At 43.5% G+C, this 19162-nt stretch overlaps 3 protein-coding genes across 11 annotated transcripts; 1 reads left to right on the top strand and 2 right to left on the bottom strand.

Moving 5' to 3' along the window:
- Positions 1-168: 168 nt before the first annotated feature.
- LOC124203622 (rho-associated protein kinase 2-like) lies at positions 169-7875 on the bottom strand. 2 transcript variants are annotated; one of them, XR_006878567.1, is made up of 22 exons: positions 7164-7875; positions 7006-7087; positions 6782-6942; positions 6581-6716; positions 6294-6496; positions 6151-6232; positions 5883-6084; positions 5722-5813; positions 5493-5652; positions 5361-5421; positions 5080-5292; positions 4858-5016; positions 4612-4794; positions 4096-4545; positions 3534-4014; positions 3043-3470; positions 2813-2974; positions 2491-2749; positions 2208-2411; positions 1927-2140; positions 1686-1846; positions 169-1293 (listed from the first exon to the last, which is right to left on the bottom strand). XR_006878567.1 is itself a non-coding variant. In XM_046600327.1 (22 exons), exons 1-21 carry the CDS (start codon positions 7308-7310, stop codon positions 1750-1752), a joined length of 4176 nt encoding a protein of 1391 aa, XP_046456283.1. In that variant the 5' UTR covers positions 7311-7874; the 3' UTR covers positions 169-1293; positions 1711-1749. The 2 variants fall into 2 exon arrangements, 1 of the variants encoding a protein (XP_046456283.1); XM_046600327.1 differs by having other exon boundaries at positions 1711-1846; positions 7164-7874.
- A 350-nt stretch (positions 7876-8225) lies between these two features.
- Positions 8226-11522, bottom strand: LOC124203624 (cytospin-A-like). The gene is made up of 3 exons (XM_046600337.1): positions 10564-11522; positions 10340-10498; positions 8226-10279 (listed from the first exon to the last, which is right to left on the bottom strand). The coding sequence occupies exons 1-3, from the start codon at positions 11296-11298 to the stop codon at positions 8756-8758; spliced, it is 2418 nt and encodes an 805-aa protein (XP_046456293.1). The 5' UTR covers positions 11299-11522; the 3' UTR covers positions 8226-8755.
- On the top strand, positions 11510-19151 carry LOC124203623 (2-oxoglutarate dehydrogenase, mitochondrial-like). 8 transcript variants are annotated; one of them, XM_046600330.1, is made up of 14 exons: positions 11713-11871; positions 12106-12386; positions 12620-12835; positions 13414-13516; positions 13802-13888; positions 14164-14422; positions 14510-14744; positions 14816-14995; positions 15062-15352; positions 15422-15707; positions 15767-16333; positions 16462-17062; positions 17272-17412; positions 17684-19151. In XM_046600330.1, exons 2-14 carry the CDS (start codon positions 12120-12122, stop codon positions 17784-17786), a joined length of 3336 nt encoding a protein of 1111 aa, XP_046456286.1. In that variant the 5' UTR covers positions 11713-11871; positions 12106-12119; the 3' UTR covers positions 17787-19151. The 8 variants fall into 8 exon arrangements, with proteins under 8 accessions (XP_046456292.1, XP_046456291.1, XP_046456286.1 ...); XM_046600328.1 differs by having other exon boundaries at positions 13787-13888; XM_046600331.1 differs by lacking the exon at positions 13802-13888 and having other exon boundaries at positions 11714-11871.
- The last annotated feature ends 11 nt before the right edge of the window (positions 19152-19162 follow it).

Raw genomic sequence — 19162 nt, 5'->3', positions numbered from 1 at the left:
GTTTTTTTTTTCAAATTTCTCTTTCGTTAATTCTCTTTCGTTAATGAGGAAAATCTTTCATTCAAACCATCGTCTTTTTTTTAGTACAAAAAATAAGAATTAATAAATAATTAACATATAAATTAGAACTTTCCGGGAAAAATAAAAACACGTGAGCAAGGCAATCAATTTGAAATTTAGAAATCAAAAGTTATATTACACAAACACACGAGAGCAATTCAATTCATTCTGTACACTCACATCTTTAAGTGTGTTGCACGTGAAAATTGTTGTTTTTCAAGATTTTTATCTATAGAAGATGAGGATACAAATCATGGCTTTGGGGGGGAAAAGGGATCAAGAGGCGTTTCTTTTTTTTGTGTGGTTTTTTTGTTGTTTTGTTTTAAGATTTGGGATTGAGGAAAAAGCAATTGTTTCCGTTCTAGTCTCTTTTGTTTGCCACCAACTCAGGTTGAACGATTTAAAAAAGGTTAGTTTAAAAAAACAGCTTCATAGCGCGACCAGCGTCGTAATAAAGGCAATGAGGGGCTGTCCCATCAAATGTTTTTGTTGAATTGTTTTCCAAGGAATAAACCCCACCGAATGTAATTTAAAAAACAAGTGGCGGGGGGTTAGATTGAAACGTGTGTGATTGAATTGCCCAATCAGCCCGAATTATTATAAGCACGGAAACAAAAAAAAAAGCTCGATTTCCCTTTCGACGGACACAACAAAAATCAATAGTGGAAAGGAAGAATAAAGTAATAAACAATTCAAGGCAATTCAATACGCAAATACAAAGAAGGCACAATTTTTTTTTTCGTCTTGTCGTTGTAACTTTTTTTAGCATCCATTTTGTATTACTGCCCATCCCTAACTTCTTCGTTGTGTCCCCTCCCAATGACTATATTATTAAATCGGTGCTCTACTTTCTTTTTCCCATTTCTTTTCAAACCAACAAATGGCCAAGCTCCTTCACACAGCACTCACATACACACATGCGTAGGCGAATCAGGAATGTAAATGACGCAACTGTCGCATCAAAGGGAGGGCTCAACAACTCATCTGAAACAAAAACTCCCGGCGTAACGTCACGTTTTCCTTCCATCTAAATCTTTCACAGTCCCTTTATCTCTCTCCTCCTACGTCCTGTTATTTTCTGCGTAATTACATATGCACCATGCATTCCATTTAGGTAGTGATGGGGGGATGCCCAAGACAAATATAACTGTTTCAAGATTCAAAATAAAAACAGTGTGAAGAGGTGGGTTGAAGACAACATTGAAGGTCACTTGTGTGTGTCGCATGTCGGGCCTTTGGTGGAACAAAAAAAAAAGGAAACAAAAGGAATCTAGAATAAATAATCGTTCAACAGGAAATGGGAGGGGAAATTTCGTAAAACACTACAACGGGAAGTGGGGAAAAAATAGGGGGTAAGGCAGTGTAGAGGAGAGGATGCAATAAGTTGGCACAATACGAAGACGGAAAAATGGACAACAAGGAAAAAAAAAATTGAAGGTGGATCGTGAAAAGGTTGTTTTGCTACATAGTAAAGATAAAGGCGCCACAGGGATATTTGACGGTATATCTGCGGGATCAACGTTTGAACGTGTCACTTGGGTAGAAACGAAAGAAAGAAAAAAAAAAAGAACTACAGACACTTATTACTAGGCAAAAAACAACAATGAAAAATCATTCTTCAACACCTGCTGTATAGTAGAAAAGGTGTACCATGTACGAAAAAAGTGATTGGCAACCTCTGAAAGGCCTTCATTTGCTGTTGCGCACTCCCGGCTGAATGCTGTTTGGCGGCAAAGTAGCCGATCTTTGCTGTACGTAAGGACGGTAAGCCGATCGAGTCGATTCCCTGTGTTAACCGCAAAGGAGGAAGAAGAAATTAATAAAATAATACACCACACACGCGTTGAATTGCGGTTTCTCTCTTACCTGGGAGAGACGCGTGCTCCCTCAGCACCGCCCATTGCGGCCGAATTGGCCTTGTAGCCGAATTTCTGAATCTTTTTCGACAGCCGTGATATCCACTGCTGCTGCTCCTCTAAAGTCCCTGCTAGCAACAGCATCTCTTTGGCCGTATTAGGATCGTAGTGGACTTTGCAGGGAGCAATGATCTCCTCGCGCTTATCCAGATGTTCTTTGTGAACTGGGAAATTGATGTTGAAGCAATTCGTTATTGTCCGTTGGCATCAGACTGGTCATTATTTTAATACCTTTGATGCGACATCGGCGGCACTCGAGGGCCGGCGGGGGTCGGAACATGTGCCACAAAGGTTTTGAACACACTTCACAAGTGGTTGGCATGTGGAAACTGATAGCCACAAGTTCGTGACCTTTGTGGTTAACAGTTCCAGGTTTTTCTTCGCGACCGACTAAATCCGGTGGCGGGGTGCTCTCGTCTGGCTTGCGAGATTCACCTGGAACAAGGGAAACAATAAACATTAGCTGACTGCAATTTAAGGTGAAAGAAATCCAATCGAAAAATCCGATCCTTACCTTCACCGGCGTAGAGAATTTGCAAAATACGAGGGATCTCTTTGGCATCAGCGCGAATCACATCGCCCTGAGTAACAGACCGAACATGGAAAACTTTGTTCAGGTCTAGGATAAGGACAGGATCGGCGTTTTGTTTGTCACTCTCCGAATTGTAAAAGAAGATTTTCTTGGACGAGACGACAACGTACTGCTTCCGCCAACCGTGGCGTCGGATATTCTGCTTCGAAGGAACAAAAAGCCAACCTTCCAACCAAGAATCCTAAAAACAATTGCGAGTTAATTTAATTCGAACAATTATTTTCCAATGATGAATTTAACTTGCCTGAACTCCTTCTTCCGATTCACTGCTTATGTTGGAGACGGTATCGGCTGATGCCGATGCCAACTTCTGCGACAGTTGCTCAATTTCGGAATCTTTGCTGTCAACCTCCATCTGCAACTTGATCCGAAGCTGGTTCTCTTCATAAAGCAACGATTGCAGGTCCTAAACAGAAGAAAACAAATCTTAGTCGAGAAGAATCCAAATTAAATCACGAAAACCAAATAAAATACCTGTGTTTCTTTCTGCGATTTGGCCACCACTTGATTGTACTTCTCCCTTTCCTGGGCGAGCTCTTGTTGAAGCTTACGACATTCTTTCTCCTTGCGTCGCAAATCAGCCCCGCCACCTGCATTCTTCTTAGGATTGCGGCCAATAGGATTCATGTCCCTACGGTTCATGATTTCGGCCAGTTTGTTGACAGCTTGCATCTTAAGCAGCTGCTCCTGCTTTAGCTTCACCCGCAACCGCTCTACCTCATCCACAGAAGCCGTGGATGCCTGTGCCAGCTCCTCCTGTGCGCTTTTCAATTTCGCACCAAGATCTTGGTTCTCCTGCGTGACTAGGTCGAACGTCTTTTTCAATTCATTCTCTCTTTCTCGCAGACTGTTGAGCGCTACTTCTTTGTTGATGATTTCAGCTCGATGTCTAGCCACTAAATCTGCACATATAAATTACAGTACATTAGTCACTAATTCTATTGAAATCCTACTATTCTGCATACCTTTGATTTCCAATTCTTTCATGGTCTTTTCCTTCTCCATTTCTGCCACCGTCTCCTCGGCAATTGCTCTCGCTAGGGCTTCAGAATCCGCCCGAGCAAGTGATAGCTGGAGTTGATGGGTGATGCTTGCTCGTTCGTCTTCTAATTCACCAACTTGCTTGGTCTTTTCGTCCGCCTCCTCGCGCAGCTCCGTCACTTGCGTCTTGTACAATGTCGAGAAATATTGCTCGGCTTCCAACTGATCTTGGAGTTCCCGCATCTGCAAATCATCAACGGACTTGATGGTTCGCAATTTATGTAGTTCTTCCTCCAAACTCCTGGCCACGTCACGAGCCGCCTCCAGCTCACGTTGTAGCTGGCGCTCACGACTACGTAGGACGGCCATTTCGGCGGACAGAACGCTCTGGTCGTTCTGTAGAAGTGACCTTTTCTGAGACTCTTGCTCAAGTTGTAGGATGAGACCTTTAGTTTTGTCAACTTCCTAAAAGATTCCAAAAAGAAAAAGAAAAATGTCACCTTACATAATTCAAATCGATAAAACATTCACAAATGTTGACTGTACCTGCCGATGATCTCCTTCTAGTTTATTCAGCTGCTGTTGGATTTGGCGATAGTCTACCGAAAGCATTGAAATCTGACGTTCACGTTCTTGCCACTGGTTTTCCGCTTTTTGTCGCGATGCCTTCTCTTCTTGCAACTTTAGTTGCAGAGTTTTAACCACTTCAGCACTGGCTTCCTCTTGGTTCCCTGAACGGCTTTGCTCCGTTTCCTGATGAGCACGTTTCTCTCGTTCATATTTGGAAGTCATAGCATTGAGTTCGAGTTCAAGTGATGCAGAGCGTTTCTCCATTTCAACGATCCGCTCAGACAGACGTTTGTTCTCGGCAAGATTGTTTGCCTGGCGCTCTTTGGTTCGATCCAGCTCAGTTATCAAAGCCTGGCGTCTAGTTTCCATCTCTTGTTGACGATCAGCTTCTTGCTGTCTAGAAGCTCTCTCTTGGTCTAATTGAGCCTAGATATTTGACAAAATATTGTAACTCTTCTTTCTATTTCTACAGGAAAGTTTAGTATCGTTTACCTGAAGGGCAGCAGACTCAGCTTCCAGTGCATCTCGAGCACGTTGTAACACCGCCACCTTATCTTGCAGTTCTAGTAAGGTGTGCTCTCGACCAGCAGCTCCCATGGCGAATTCCGCATTTTGTTTCTTGGTTTTATTATGGCTATCGGTCTCTTGTTTCAGCTTTTCATTGGCTTCCATCAACTGCAAATACATATCCAAACAGTTAATATTTTTCGCTTCAAAATGTATATAAATAAAAATCACCTGTTTTTCAAGTGAGCTGATACGTTCGGCAACCGCCTGTGAATTGCTTTGATCGCGTGTTCGGCGACTCTGCTCTTCATCCAATTTCCGTTTGAGCTCAGCGATATTCTGTTCCAGCTTTTTTCGGTTTTCTGTATCATTTTCCGATCGCCGTTGTGCCTGTAGATACAATCGATGACTATATAGAAAAGTTCAAAGAGGAATTTTATATTAAAAAATTACTTCTTTAAGCTCGTGCTTGATCAAGGCAAGATTCCGTTCCAGTTCGCAACTTTCGTTACGCAACTGCTCCTCTCGAGTTGTGGCTAGATCTAGCTGATGTAGCGTCAACGTGTACTTGTGCTCCAATTCGGCGATCTGACGTTTTTCTTTGTTCACAATCTCCTCCAAGTCAAGTACTTTGCGCTGAGCCCCAGTATCTCTACCCACTGCTCCCTGTAAACAGATTATATAAGACTTCTATCAGTAAGGATACCGGGAAATCCTATTAGACTTGAATGTACCCGATCAACACGATCTATTCCACCGTTGGTGCTCGCTTGCGTTAAACCTCCCGTGAGTAGTCTAAAGAAGAAAAAAAAATAAAACGTTATCATTTAAGCTGTCAATTAACTCGATAAACAAGGTAGACTTACTGATAATCTTTCGAATACGTAAACCCAACAAAAGGCAAGTGATTGCCAGCAAATGCCTTAGGAACAGGGAAATTTTCTTCTGGGGCGTCGTCATTTTCAACGTCATCAAAATTGCTTGTGTCGTCATCGCCACTCAGATCCGGTACCACCGGGGGGACACCTGTAGGAGAAAAATCGATTGTTTCCATTAAAAGATTAAATATTTTATACGGTGCTATGCAAATCGTACAGTCTCGTATAGTATCAAAGGTCCACTGGTCATGGACGAAAAATTGATGATGGCGGATTTCTTCAACGCCATTACGCCCTAAGCGCTGCGTCCTGCACACACACAATAAACAAAATATTTAAAGAAAAATGAATTCAGAACAGTATATTCTAAAGCAATACCTGTCAGTTAGGAAAGAACAGATCAAGCTTTTAGCGGCTGAACTGATTTCAACGTCATCGGGGAACGAAAGGGAATTTTTATGATCCATAATCTTGCCATAGGTCCCCACTAAACTCTCGGCATAGAAAGGCGTGTCTCCTACCAACATTTCGTAAAGGAATACCCCAACAGACCACCAGTCGCATTCTCGCCCGTACAATCCTATATTTATGATGAACAGTAAATATTAACTAAAAGTCATTTTTGTGTTTTCGCGGTCAATGTCACCTTCTCCTCCTTGTGACTTGAGGACTTCAGGCGAAATGTAGTCTGGTGTACCCACGGCAGTGTCTGATCGGACGAGCCCATCCTAAGGATTACAAGAGTTTGCACATCTGAAGTATTGTAGTGTAAGACACTGTTTGAAGTACCTCGTCCATTTTCATGCAAGTGCCAAAATCAGCTAGCTTCAAGTGGCCTAAAGCATCCAGCAGCATGTTGTCTGGTTTGACGTCTCGATGAACGAAACCCATGTTATGAATAGCCTCCAAGGCTAGAACCACTTCGGCACAGTAAAACTTTGCCCACTTTTCGGGAACATCGTAATTCGACATGAGATTCACCAAATCACCGCCTGGTAATCAAAGCAGATGAGAATACGAGCTCAGCAGGTGGTTTTTACGGACCATAAAAAAAAAAAAATACTAGATGAACCTACCTGGCATGTAGTCCATAACCATATAAAGATATTTTGTATCTTGGAAGGCAAAGTGAAGTCTTACTATCCACTCGGAATTGGCATGGGCCATAATGTCCCGCTCTTCCCAGAAGAATGCTGAATCTGATCTTTTGATCTAAAAATGGGATCAGTTGGAATTTGAAGTAGGGTAATTAAAAATTGCTTAAACTGTTTCATTACCATTTCAAATTTGCTAAGAAGTTTCATAGCATAAACTTTCTTGGTTGATTTATGTCTTACTAATTGGACTTGACCAAACGCTCCCCTTCCTATGACTTTGATGACTAAAAAATCATCCACTTTTACTCTCAATCTGCTTATCTCATCTGCAACTTTGGCATCTGTAAAAGTAATTGTAATTTAGTTTGATGTTTCAAAGGCACTTCATCACAATGGAGGCTTACAGCGGTTGATGAAAGCCTCTATGTTTTTCATGCGCTTTATGGTTGGATGATCACTGTCATACACCATCGATTGCACAGCATCCTGTGAGAAAACACAAGCACCACTTAAAAACCACACAACAGAAAAATAGGTAAGAAAGACATTATGTAAAACTTACAAGAAGGCAGTCTGCATTAAGAATGTCCCTTGGATTGAAGACTCTCTCCTCCAGTTTGAGGAGACGAGACCTTCTATCCTGATCTGTGATAGCTTCCATGGTGTCACTGTTGCTTATTGTTGTTTTCTTCTTTCCAGTCACTAACATGAAAAGGTCTAGCTTCTATGTCAACTAAACATTCATTCTTGTTCTTTTCGACATTGCATTTCCAAGAGAAGAAGGTAAACAACGGCTTGTATTTCGAACGAAAACGGTTTTTGTGTCGTCTATTGTAGAATAAAAATGGGTGAAATACGAAAATTTAGTCACTCGGTGACGACCGAGCCTACAGTTCACCCTGACACGTACAAGGCACGGTAACACACCAAAACCACAAGACCGAACGACAGCGATATTTCTTCTTGTGATATTAATCACCCGCACACACAATTTTCAAAGTGCCAACTCCCATCACCCAACTCCCCACATCATGACAGGTCTTCCAAAGAAGAAAACAAGGTCTTGGTCCTTAGTGTTTGGTCCCAATCAACACACAATTGCGGGTAAATAAGGCACTATTTCAAAAGCGCCATATTTATCTGCATTCTAATATTAGATTCATTTCAACATTTAACACACACACACACACTGACTAACTTTGAGTTCACACACAAAAACCTTGAAGTTGTGTGCTCGCTTCGAGACTCGACTCTATACATTCATTTTCCAGTAGGTGCCGCTAGGTAGCTCTGAAGTCAGCGTCGTCTGCGATCAAAGGCATCGACTCTTTGAACTATCAACCGACTTCGTGAAAAATATAAAATAATACTCAAATTCAAGAACGCAAGGCATCAATCTATTAAAATTTAGCCTAGATATATATACCTTAAGAATATAATTCGATTTAAGACTAGCTCAAAGAAGCAAACTGAAGATTACGATTCTTATCATCATTATCGGTTAAAAAATCTAAATTCGCGACGTTGCCAGTCCGTTTTTCTTAGTTCGTGAAGCGTAACGGAATTTCTGGGTTTTTCCCCTTGTTCCTTTTTTCTCGCACCAAACAAAAAGTAAACTACCATATATATCCCAAAGCCGAATTTGTATTGTACGAATATATAGTTCCAGTGTGGAAGGCGGTCAATATACACAGTTACACAGAATTATATCTTCTCAGATGTTGGTCTTCCCTCTCAATCTAAATTTTTTTCAATTAAAAATGAGACATAATATGAGCTTAAGACAGAGAAACATGGTATTTGGAAGCTACAAAAGAAATCAATGGTCCCAAAGAAAATGTTAGCATGAGGAGGATTACTGTTGGTTACAGCAAATCATCATGTAGTCAGTACTGCTGGAATGGGATTAGTGGAATGGTTCTTTGTGACGGTCTACTATAGCACGAATAATCTTAATTTGGTCTTTTTTTTGTCGACAAACCACCATTTTAAAAATAAGAAAACAAAATTCAAAACAAAATTAGCTTAGTAGCCATCCTATTTACTATGAGCGGGAATATTTCAAACTTTAAGAAAGTCCACAATTAGCCAGAATTTAAGTGAATTCCGAAACTGAAATCAAAATAGAAAGATTAAGATTGGAAAAAAATCTCATCAGATTTCGAAATGCTTGTAAATGGCGGTGATGTATGTCATGATGGATTGCCAGTCGGGCCTGTCGGAAGAGGCCAGCTCTTCTATATCGAGCGAAGTGGGGATCCCGACAGATTCTGATGCACGGAAGGCCACCTGGAAGTTGTGCCGCACGTCTGATGATGTCAGAGATTCAAATGGCACTTGTTGTGGCAAGTATGTGTGTAATAAGGCACATAGCGCCAACCCATCATTCCAAGAACTGCTAAAGTTGGTGATGTCAATGTTGGGATAGTCAGCGGTTCGGGTTTGGCACCATTTCAGTAAGGCGTTGCGCTTGGATCCGCCATTTTTAACCAAGCCAGCTAGAGGATCTTTACGATCCGATACTTGACCGGAGAAAGGTCCAGCTGTTGAAGATTCAGAAGGCTGCAAATCTGAGGCTGAGAGAACACCGGATCGCAGACTGGCTGGAGGTGGCGAAGTCGTTTTGATTGAGCTGCTACTTGTAGTAGTGTAAACTGGTGCTTCGGTTAAGGAGGAACGAGTCTCCATAGGCCGAACTGGAGAACGTAGAAAGACTTCGCTCTCAGTACGATGCAACTGAGTGGGTCGGATTGGCTCAGACCGTGGCCGGACAGTCGCTACAGGAGGTGAAGGTGATGTAGCTATTGATGGAGGAGCCGGTTCGGCTAATTCGCCAGCAGGTTTTGTTCGAACGTTCGAGGCCGTCACCTCTAGATTCTCGACGATGCGCTTAACCGATCCCTTGTCAACGCGAGTGGCTACAGCGCGAGGTTTGATGTCGCTAAGGAGGCTGTTTGACACGCTGGAAGAGCTCGAGTCCAAAGTAGATAGAGAGCGTAAGACACGAGGCTTCACTGGAGCTGCAGTTCGCGTTTCAGGGGAACCGAATTTTTCGGATCGTGTAGAGGCTCCAAGCTTTTCATGAAGGACCCTATTCTCCTCCATAACCTTCTCCATTTTAGCCAGAGTCTCCAGTTTGAAATCGTTGGCCACTCGAACTGTTGTCAGCAAATCTTTCTGAAATTGTTGCCACTCTTCTTGTTGTGCTTCCCATTTGGCTCGTTCATCAGATGACAGTCTTTCGAGTTCGTCTCGGCGGGCTAAGGCATCGGCCAGTTTCACCTGCTGGTCGGCTGCGGTTGTACGCATTTCCCGTTTGTCTTCCAAGTGACGACGGCATGACGATTCCAACTCGGCGACGGCTGAATGAAGCGTAGATGTTTCGACAATAAGGCTTTGCTTCTTGGCTAGCAACTGTTCAACTTTGTACTCCAGATCGGCTACCTCTTCTTTCGATTTCTGACGAACCGTTCGGTTCTCCTCTTGCAAGGCAGAAATTTGGTCTCGAAGAAGGGCATTGTCACGTTGAGCAGCCGCCAATTGATCCTGGGCGGTAATGGCCGTCCCTTCAGTTGACTCTTTATCTTGCCTCAGTTTTTCATTTTCTTTCATCAATTTGTTCAACTCTGAATGAAGTTTGGAATCACCTTCATCAATGCAAGCCTCCAAATGTCGAACCTGTGAAATAAATGAATAATAAGACAAATGTCTGTCATACAATGCGAATTTCATTCATACCCGAGATGTCAGCCAAGTAACATGTTGTTCACGTTCGGTTGCTTCAGCTTGTTGTGCCGCTAACATTTTGGCTAATTCCATTTGTTTGGCTTGAAGAGCTTTTCGTTCGTCTTCGGCTTCATTGCACTGCAGGAGCAAATGCTGCTTCAGTGACTCCATCTAAATGAAAACCAATGTAATCCTGAAATATTTGAAACAAATGTAAGCCAATTTACAAGTAATACCTGATCTCTAGCTTGTTTGAACTGTTCAGTCCTTATTTCCAGCTTCCTCTTTAGGTTTTGCTTTTCATCTTTGAGCTTGTCATTTTCAGCCTGGAATTCATTGAGCTGGACTTGAAGATCTGCAAGTTCTTGAAGAGTGGCTTGTAATTCTTCATTAGTACTATGATGAGTTTCTTCCATCTGCTGGATTCGTCCCTGAAGGCATGCCAGGCTTACTCCTGAAACTTCACTTCCACTGCTCTGTCTGGATTGGCGTTCCCATCCAACAGCCCCATTCTCTACCAAATCTCTCATTGCCATTCCAGCATAATCAATGTCTTCTTTGCCTTCATTGCCTGGAATGTTTCTGATTACATCTCGATTGATGGCGTGGATGAGAGGATATTCAGAATGGCTTGAAGTTTCATCCTGGTGTTCAACAAACATCAGATAATCATTTGAGGGCATAGGTACAGGTGGTAGTGCTTCTGTTCTCGGTGAAATAAGATTTGGGTCAGTGGAAGATCTAATCCTAGATGTAATTGTAATGGGAGGGCTCCCAAGAGACATTGTTGCTTCAACCAGTTCTGCTCCATGGCCATTAGATTGAACTGGAGGGCTGGCTGAACGAGCAGCAAGTGATGATGACGAAGACGAATGCGATATGGACGAAGCTGATGGGGAGATGGCCGAGTTCGCTTCGTTATTGCCAGTGGGTGACGCTTTTCGACGGAAAAGCGACTTAAACTTCATCATTTGACGTCCTGAACTTGGTTTCGAAATTTTTGAAAAAAAATTAGACACTTCTAAGGAATACTGACTTCGAAAAACGTATAGTTCTTTCCAATTTATGAATTCTTCTCACATTTTCCCCACGGGAGAAAACTAGACTGTCTTGAGGCCGGACTGTCTCGAGTGTATGTCAAAACAACAAGCGTTTCGTATCGTACGACTCAGCTGTTGGAACCCACCCCCTTGCAACAACAGCGCCACCTAACCTACCATCAATTATACGCCTTAAAACAAGAAAAACAAATAATTAACCCTTTTGAAAAGGGTAAAATTTATTTTTTATGTAGAGATAAAAATGGATCATTTAATTCAGTAAATAGTTCATAGATTTGATAAAAAATAAGGAATGGTTACGCAATTCCTGGCGATTTCGTTCTATTGGCTAATCAAATCACGTGGCATCCTTGGGTCTAAAAGAAAAACTCCTTCCATTGCTCTGCCTTTTCTCCTAAAATTTCGTCTGACGAACGGTCGAACAAGTAAAGGTTGGAATTTCGACGGGATTTCTCTTGTTGACTCGTTTAAACAATTTTTCGTGTAAGTTTTGTTTACTTCTTGAAACGCAGAAAATTTGCATAGCAAAGGATGACCCAGTACCCCACAGTTTTCTGCAATGTTCGTCCTTGAATTTTGGCGCCCTTAAACTGTGTCGAGCTTTCGCTTATTTTTCAACTACTTTCACTGGACCTAAGTTGAATTAGACGCATTTATCGGTGCCATTGCCTTGTTTGCTTCATCTAACCCTGTATGTGTATTTGCTTGGCTATACAGGTCGTCAACTAAGGATGCACAGAACACGAAGTCTTGTTGCTGGCTTGCTGCCTCTCATACCTGGGGCAGCACCTGAACGATTAGCTGTTTGGCTTGTCAAAGGTTATGTTCAGAACTCATCAGCAAGAGCACCGCTGGCTGCCTTGAACATTAGGCAATACTCCGCAGCACCACCTCCACCTACACAGGCTGCTGCTGAACCTTTCCTCAATGGATCTTCATCAGTCTATGTTGAGGAAATGTACAACTCTTGGTTGCAAGATCCCAAAAGTGTTCATGCAGTAAGCACAAAAGAAAATTTTATATTGTTTGCTAAAAATTTTTTCCTAGTTGGGTGAAAAAAACACAGTTGGCTATTTATAAATGTAGCTCTAACTGGCTGAAACTGCTTTGGACCAGTTCCAAATCTGTGTCAGCTTGTACTTGAAGTTGATTGGTTTTCATGTTATATTTCATTTCATCTCAACTTACTCAACATTGCAAAATAATTTAATTCTCCATTCTTTTAATCCAGTCATGGGACTCTTTCTTTCGAAATGCCAGCGCGGGTGCTGCTCCCGGCCAGGCCTATCAGGCACCACCATCCTTGGCTGTGCCAGGCAGACACGAAATTCCAATCACAGCTTTAGTGCCGCAAATGTCGATGTCAGGTGTTTCCACCGGTCTCCCAATCGATGAAAAAATCATTGACGATCATCTAGCTGTTCAAGCTATCATCCGTTCCTATCAGGTAACAAAAGAATTGCGTTGAAAAGAAAAAAAAAAAAACCAAGGGCCAGTCTCGTGATGAAGCAAAACTTCTAAATTCTCCTTCTGTACCTAACCCCAACCCAACTGTTTTTCCCCCTCGATTTTTCTTTTTTGTTAACGCTTGATTTCAACAGATTCGAGGACACTTTGGTGCCTCTCTGGATCCTATTCAAATTGAGGGTCCCAAAGATTTAAACGAGAGGTTAAAACGAGAGACTCACTTGGGTAAGGACCGTTTTATCACACAGACTATTTAAAAATTTTGCAAGCGCATGAGATCACGCGCCCTTTGAAACGTGAACAGGGAAGTTCTTGCCCGAGGCAGGTAAGTCAAGTCTATCCCCACCATTATTTATTTTGCTTGTTGCCTGGCCCTTGGTATTCTTTCTTTTATATAACTTTGTTTTTAATGCTAGTATTTTGACCTAATTTCTCGTTGATGTTATTTTCCTAATTCTAATTTTGTTTTTGTTTTTCGTTGTTAACCGCTTTGGCATTGCGTCCTCCTCATCTCCCAACCCCTGCTTTCTTGCCCCGCGTACTTATCTTACTCCTCAGACCAGAGGACACCATATAGCCGACCTAGATCCACTGGGCATCAATTTGGCCGATTTGGACGCGACCATTGCTCCTGAATTACAGCTGGCCACCTACCGTTTTGGTAAAAAAACAAACAAAAAAACCATTCATCACTCGCTAATTTCTTCGCTTTATTTAACCCATTAGATCTAGTACTAGTAGTTCTAATTTGCTTCTTTGATATCTGGTTTTTATGGATCAAGCCGACTGTGGCTGAATCATGTGTGTGCTTATTGTTTACAGTTCCCCTAAAAAAACCAATTGAAAAGCATTAGATTTTCCTTATCTGTTGAAAGTAGCATGCTAAATCAAACAGCACAGCTCAGCTTTGCGTAAGATTAACCTGGTTTAGATAATTTACCGCTAGGCATGGATCATGATAGTGATAGTCAGCTATCTGAGAAGCAAACACACTACGAAGTGGCCCCTCCTCCCGCCCGCTCCCTCCAATGGCGTACGTAGTATTATCGCTTCTTTTTTTTTCTTTTTTTTATTTCCATTTCTTCGCGTTATCCCTTTTAATCTGCGTTCGAGACCGAAATGGATTGCTTCCGGTAAGTAAGGGCTTGTTAAGAGCTGATTAATGCTGGTGGACTGCCTTGTAAAAAAAAAAATCCTTGTCGTCCTTGGAGCTCAATTACTTACGTCGTACATTTTTCAATTGCTCTCACTCTACTCGTTTGATTGAGAATATTAAACATGACAGTTTGTTTTATTTGGTACCAACAGAGGAAAAGGATATGGACCGCATTTTCAAACTGCCAGCCACCACCTACATCGGGAAGCCGGACGAGCGAGCACTGCCACTCAGAGAGATCCTCAGCCGACTGGAGGCGGCCTATTGCCGTCACATTGGTGTCGAGTTTATGTTCATCAACTCTTTGGAGCAATGCAACTGGATTCGGAAGCGTTTCGAGACGCCCGGCGCCATGAGTCTGGACGCCGAAGGCAAAAGACTCCTCCTGGCCCGTGTCACACGTGCGGCCGGGTAAGGAAACCCTAAACTTTCAAACTTTTTTCTCCTTTGATCTTGTTTGTCAACAAATACTTATCGATCCGCACAAAATCCCTATAGATTTGAGGCTTTCTTGGCACGAAAATGGACGTCCGAGAAGCGCTTCGGCCTAGAGGGTTGCGAAATGCTTATTCCGGCCATGAAGACCATTATCGACAAATCCAGCGAGTTGGGAGTCGAGTCGATCATCATGGGAATGCCCCATCGAGGACGCTTGAACGTCTTGGCCAACGTCTGTCGCAAGCCCCTCGAACAAATCTTTGCTCAGTTCGCCGGATTGGAAGCCGCCGATGATGTAAGAAATCGAAAGAAGTTTTGCATTATTTGTTGCTAGCGAACTAGAAACTGATACCGTTATTTGCCTAGGGATCTGGAGACGTCAAATATCACTTGGGCACGTACATTGAGCGATTGAATCGCGTGACGAATAAGAACATCCGTTTAGCCGTTGTGGCTAATCCGTCGCATTTGGAGGCCGTCGACACGATCGTGCAGGGAAAGACGCGCGCCGAGCAGTTCTACAAGGGCGACAGCGAAGGCAAAAAGGTCTGATTCTTTAGAAATTTCGAGAAAACATAATTAAATGAATTAACTTATTTCTGATTCCTGTAGACAATGTCGATTCTTCTGCACGGCGACGCCGCTTTCTCTGGCCAGGGCATCGTGTACGAGACGTTCACTTTGTCTGATTTGCCCGACTACACGACCCGCGGCACGATTCACATCGTGGCCAACAACCAGATTGGTTTCACCACTGATCCCCGCCATTCGCGTTCGTCGCCCTATTGCACGGACGTGGCCCGCGTCGTCAATGCCCCCATTTTCCACGTCAACGCCGACGATCCCGAAGCCGTCATGCACGTTTGCAAAGTGGCCGCAGAGTGGCGCGCTACTTTCCACAAGGTTCGATTCAAATATTTCTTTTGTTTTTTAAAATCTCCAGCTCTGGTCTGATTCTTTTGAATTCCGCAGGATGTCGTGGTCGATTTGGTGTCGTACCGTCGCGGTGGACACAACGAGATCGACGAGCCAATGTTTACGCAACCGCTGATGTACAGCAAGATCCGCAAAATGAAGAGCGTCATGGAAAAGTACAGCGCCAAGCTGATCGAGGAGGGAACCGTCACCAAGGAAGAGGTCGACGATGTCCGTAATAAATACGAGAAAATCTGCGAAGAGGCCTACGTCAAAGCCCAGAAGGAAACTCAAATCCGCTACAAGGATTGGCTGGATTCACCCTGGTCCGGTTTCTTCGAAGGTGAGTCATTTGTTTTTCCCAGTTGTTTCTATTCCTAACTTGTTTTTGCGACTTTGTAGGCAAGAACCCGCTGAAAATGGGCAATACTGGCGTCATTGAAGAGACTTTGAAGCACATTGGCAAGCGCTTTTCCAGCACGCCACCCAACGCTGCCGAATTTGTCGTCCACAAGGGTATCGAGCGCATCCTGCGCGCCCGTATGGAGATGGTCGAGACCCGCACGGTCGACTGGGCCCTCGGCGAGGCCATGGCTTTCGGTTCTTTGCTCAAGGAAGGCATTCACGTCCGCCTGTCTGGCCAGGATGTGGAGCGCGGCACGTTCAGTCACCGCCATCACGTCCTGCACCACCAAACGTCCGACAAGTCGACCTACAAGCCGCTGTGCAACCTGTACCCCGACCAGGCCCCTTACACCGTCTGCAACAGCTCGCTGTCGGAATTCGGCGTCCTCGGCTTCGAACTGGGTTACTCGATGACCAATCCCAACGCCCTCGTCTGCTGGGAAGCTCAATTTGGCGATTTCTTCAACACGGCCCAGTGCATCATTGACCAGTTTATCGCCTCGGGACAGTCCAAGTGGGTCCGACAGTCTGGCATCGTCCTCCTTCTGCCGCACGGAATGGAAGGTACACACGCAACATCCGTTTCCTTTCGTTTTTGGGCGTGATTTTTTTATTTTTATTTCTTTTCCCCCGAGAAAAACTTATGATTGATTGGATGATCTAATTTATTTTGGTATTGTTGGGAAAAAAAGGTATGGGTCCGGAACACTCGTCGGCTCGTCCGGAGCGTTTCCTGCACGCCTGCTCTGAAGACCCGGAGACTTTCCCGGCCGAAACGGAAGAGTTCGCCATCCGTCAGCTGCACGACACGAACATGATTGTGGCCAACTGCTCGACTCCGGCCAATTATTTCCACATCCTCCGCCGCCAGATTGCCATGCCTTTCCGCAAGCCGCTCATCATCTTCACCCCGAAGAGCTTGCTCCGTCACCCGGAAGCCAAATCCTCGTTTGACGACATGGTCGAGACGACCGGGTTCAAGCGAGTCATCCCGGAGGCCGGTCTCGCCGCCAGCCAGCCGGAAGCCGTCCGCAAGGTCATTTTCTGCTCCGGCAAGATCTACTACGAGCTGAAGAAGGCCCGCGAGGATCGCGGACTGGACAGCGCCGTGGCCATCACCCGCATCGAGCAGATCTGCCCGTTCCCGTTCGACCTGATCCGCGACGAGATCAACAAGTACCCCAACGCCGAGTTGAAGTGGGCCCAGGAAGAGCACAAGAACATGGGCGTCTGGTCTTTTGTCCAGCCCCGTTTCCACACGGCCATGCAGGGCTCTAGCGAGCGACGCCTTAGGTACTATGACACAATGACCCGTCCCTTTTTTCTTAACTTCTTTCCCGGCTACTCCTTGGCGTTCAACTCCTTTTTTGCTTCTTGCACTACTTTTATTTTTCCACTCCGATTAACAGCACCGAAAAAGAAAATTTGTAAAACAAAAAACCCACTGACTTAACCAGAGTGAGTTGTATGTCTGTGTGTGTGTACGTGTCTTGTGTTATTAGCACTCCACCACAGCCTTCACCTCCCGACGCCTCGTGGTGGCGACGACAGTGGGCTCGACTAGCGGGCAGGCCAAGCTCGGCGGATGTCATTGCGAGCCATCCATCAGCGTCTGTTTCCGAATCCGGCAGGGGGCCTGTTAGGTGAACCCACCCGTCTCAATCACAGATTTTTATTGTCGTTGGTCGTTTCGTGTTTTTATCTATTTTGGCGATGTTTGTTTTTAGTTGTCTTTTAGTGTCGGGTTTTTAGATGGGAGGAGCAGGGGGGAGAGGAAGTGGCAACCGCTAAAAGTCGTTTGTTCGTCCTTGATTGTTGTTTGATTGTTTGATGTTTTTCAATCCGCAAAAGTTTTGTTTTTTTCTGTTTCGAACTAATCGAATTTTGTATTTTTTTTTTTGTATTTTTCAACAGTTACGTCGGTCGCGGAGTTTCTGCTTCACCGGCTACCGGAAGCAAAAGGCAACATTTGAAGGAAGCCGCCCAGCTGCTGGAGGACGCTTTCGCCGGATTGTAGAAAAAAGCAGAAAATAGGGTTCACGCAAAAAACATTTTTTTGAATTATTCACGCAGCCCAAAAGAATTTAGTGAAAAGAAGCAATACGAAGAAGAAGAAGAAGAGGAATAGTGATTTCCACACTCTTTAATATCTCCCATCCGTCACCCACCACCACTATTGGATGGTAGAATTGTGCGCTTTGAGCCGCAAAAATTGCAACGATTTAGTAGAGAAGAACTTTTCTTGATAATCAAAGAAGAAATACGGAGCCGTTAGTGTTGATTTTTATTAGCCTCAATTCACGAATATTATCCTGTCTTCTTTTTGTTTGATTTTCCACACTCGTCTTTCTTTTTCTTAGTTCCTCCCTACCAGCCGTCCCGTCGCTCCCAGTTGAAAACAAAATGTGCCCGCGTTTAAATTAGATAAGACGGCGAAAAGTGATCAAGTCTTTAAAAATAATTTTTTTTTCTTCACTATTTTATTTTTATTTTTCTGGGGAGAACGGGAAAGAATTCAACAGATGAAGAAAAAATCCGCGGGCTTCTTCCTTTAAGAGAAGAAAAAAACAACGTTGATTTGTTTTTTTCAAACACACACTATACACATTTATTACTAACACACATTACATTCTAATTGAGGTTGTGTTTGTCGTCTGCACCGGTCCTGTAGGTATTTCGGGGAAATGTTGTATTTCTTATTTTTTTTCTCTCTCTTTTTTAATTATTCTCAATTGTTTCCTCCACAAAGAAAAAAAAATGTTTCTCCTTCTTCTTCTTAAATATCGTCTTTAACTAAAAAAGAATAATATATACCATTAAGAATATATTATCAACTAAAATTACCAGAGGTTACAGCACACACACACATCTTCCTAGGCCTTGATAAATCTTCATAATAATTTTTTATTTGGGAGGGAAAGGGTAGGAATTAATTATTTTTGTGCACGTGATTTTCTCTGTGTGTGTGTGTGTGATTGAAAAACACTAAACATTTAGGTGAAAAAAGAAACATAGAAACTATTTTGGAGAGAGAGTAGAGAATGAGGAAGAAATTAATTGATTGCGTCGTCTGTCGGAGGGGTGGGTTATCATTTGTATAACCGGAGGCGACGAAAGATAACCTGGGCGCGCGCGCTCGTGTTGCGTATATAGCCGTTGATGGAGACCGTCCGAACCGGCTGTTGATTTGGTGTGTTGATGTTCATTTGCTGTTGTATACAGCACACGATAATATCCCCATCCACTCCCCCGCCCTTGGCTTGGCTATACATCTTTAATCTATCTGTCCAAAAAAGAAAAAGCACTTCCTCCACATCCCGATTTGAACCCAAAAACAAATAAACTATAATACACTTTTTTTCCATAGGGTTTTGACCTCATATCCGCTTGTGA

Source organism: Daphnia pulex, chromosome 10 (assembly GCF_021134715.1).
Source record: "Daphnia pulex isolate KAP4 chromosome 10, ASM2113471v1".
In the NCBI taxonomy this organism is placed as follows: domain Eukaryota; kingdom Metazoa; phylum Arthropoda; class Branchiopoda; order Diplostraca; family Daphniidae; genus Daphnia; species Daphnia pulex.
Note: the sequence above shows the minus strand (reverse complement) of the source record. Positions and strands in the feature narration are given on the sequence as shown.

Bases quoted from the DNA above. Each gene is read 5' to 3' on its own strand.
- LOC124203624 (XM_046600337.1), bottom strand. From the start codon at position 11,298: ATGATGAAGTTTAAGTCGCTTTTCCGTCGAAAAGCGTCACCCACTGGC. The intron at 10,499-10,563 runs GTATTACTTGTA...GTTTTCATTTAG, and splicing joins TCAAACAAGCTAGAGATCAG to ATGGAGTCACTGAAGCAGCA. The intron at 10,280-10,339 runs GTATGAATGAAA...TTTATTTCACAG, and splicing joins TTACTTGGCTGACATCTCGG to GTTCGACATTTGGAGGCTTG.
- LOC124203623 (XM_046600328.1), top strand. From the start codon at position 12,120: ATGCACAGAACACGAAGTCTTGTTGCTGGCTTGCTGCCTCTCATACCT. The intron at 13,517-13,786 runs GTAAAAAAACAA...AACCTGGTTTAG, and splicing joins GCTGGCCACCTACCGTTTTG to ATAATTTACCGCTAGGCATG. The intron at 14,423-14,509 runs GTAAGGAAACCC...AAATCCCTATAG, and splicing joins CGTGTCACACGTGCGGCCGG to ATTTGAGGCTTTCTTGGCAC.
- LOC124203622 (XM_046600327.1), bottom strand. From the start codon at position 7,310: ATGTTAGTGACTGGAAAGAAGAAAACAACAATAAGCAACAGTGACACC. The intron at 6,497-6,580 runs GTAGGTTCATCT...TTTGATTACCAG, and splicing joins GGTTATGGACTACATGCCAG to GCGGTGATTTGGTGAATCTC. The intron at 1,847-1,926 runs GTAAGAGAGAAA...CGGTTAACACAG, and splicing joins GGAGCACGCGTCTCTCCCAG to GGAATCGACTCGATCGGCTT.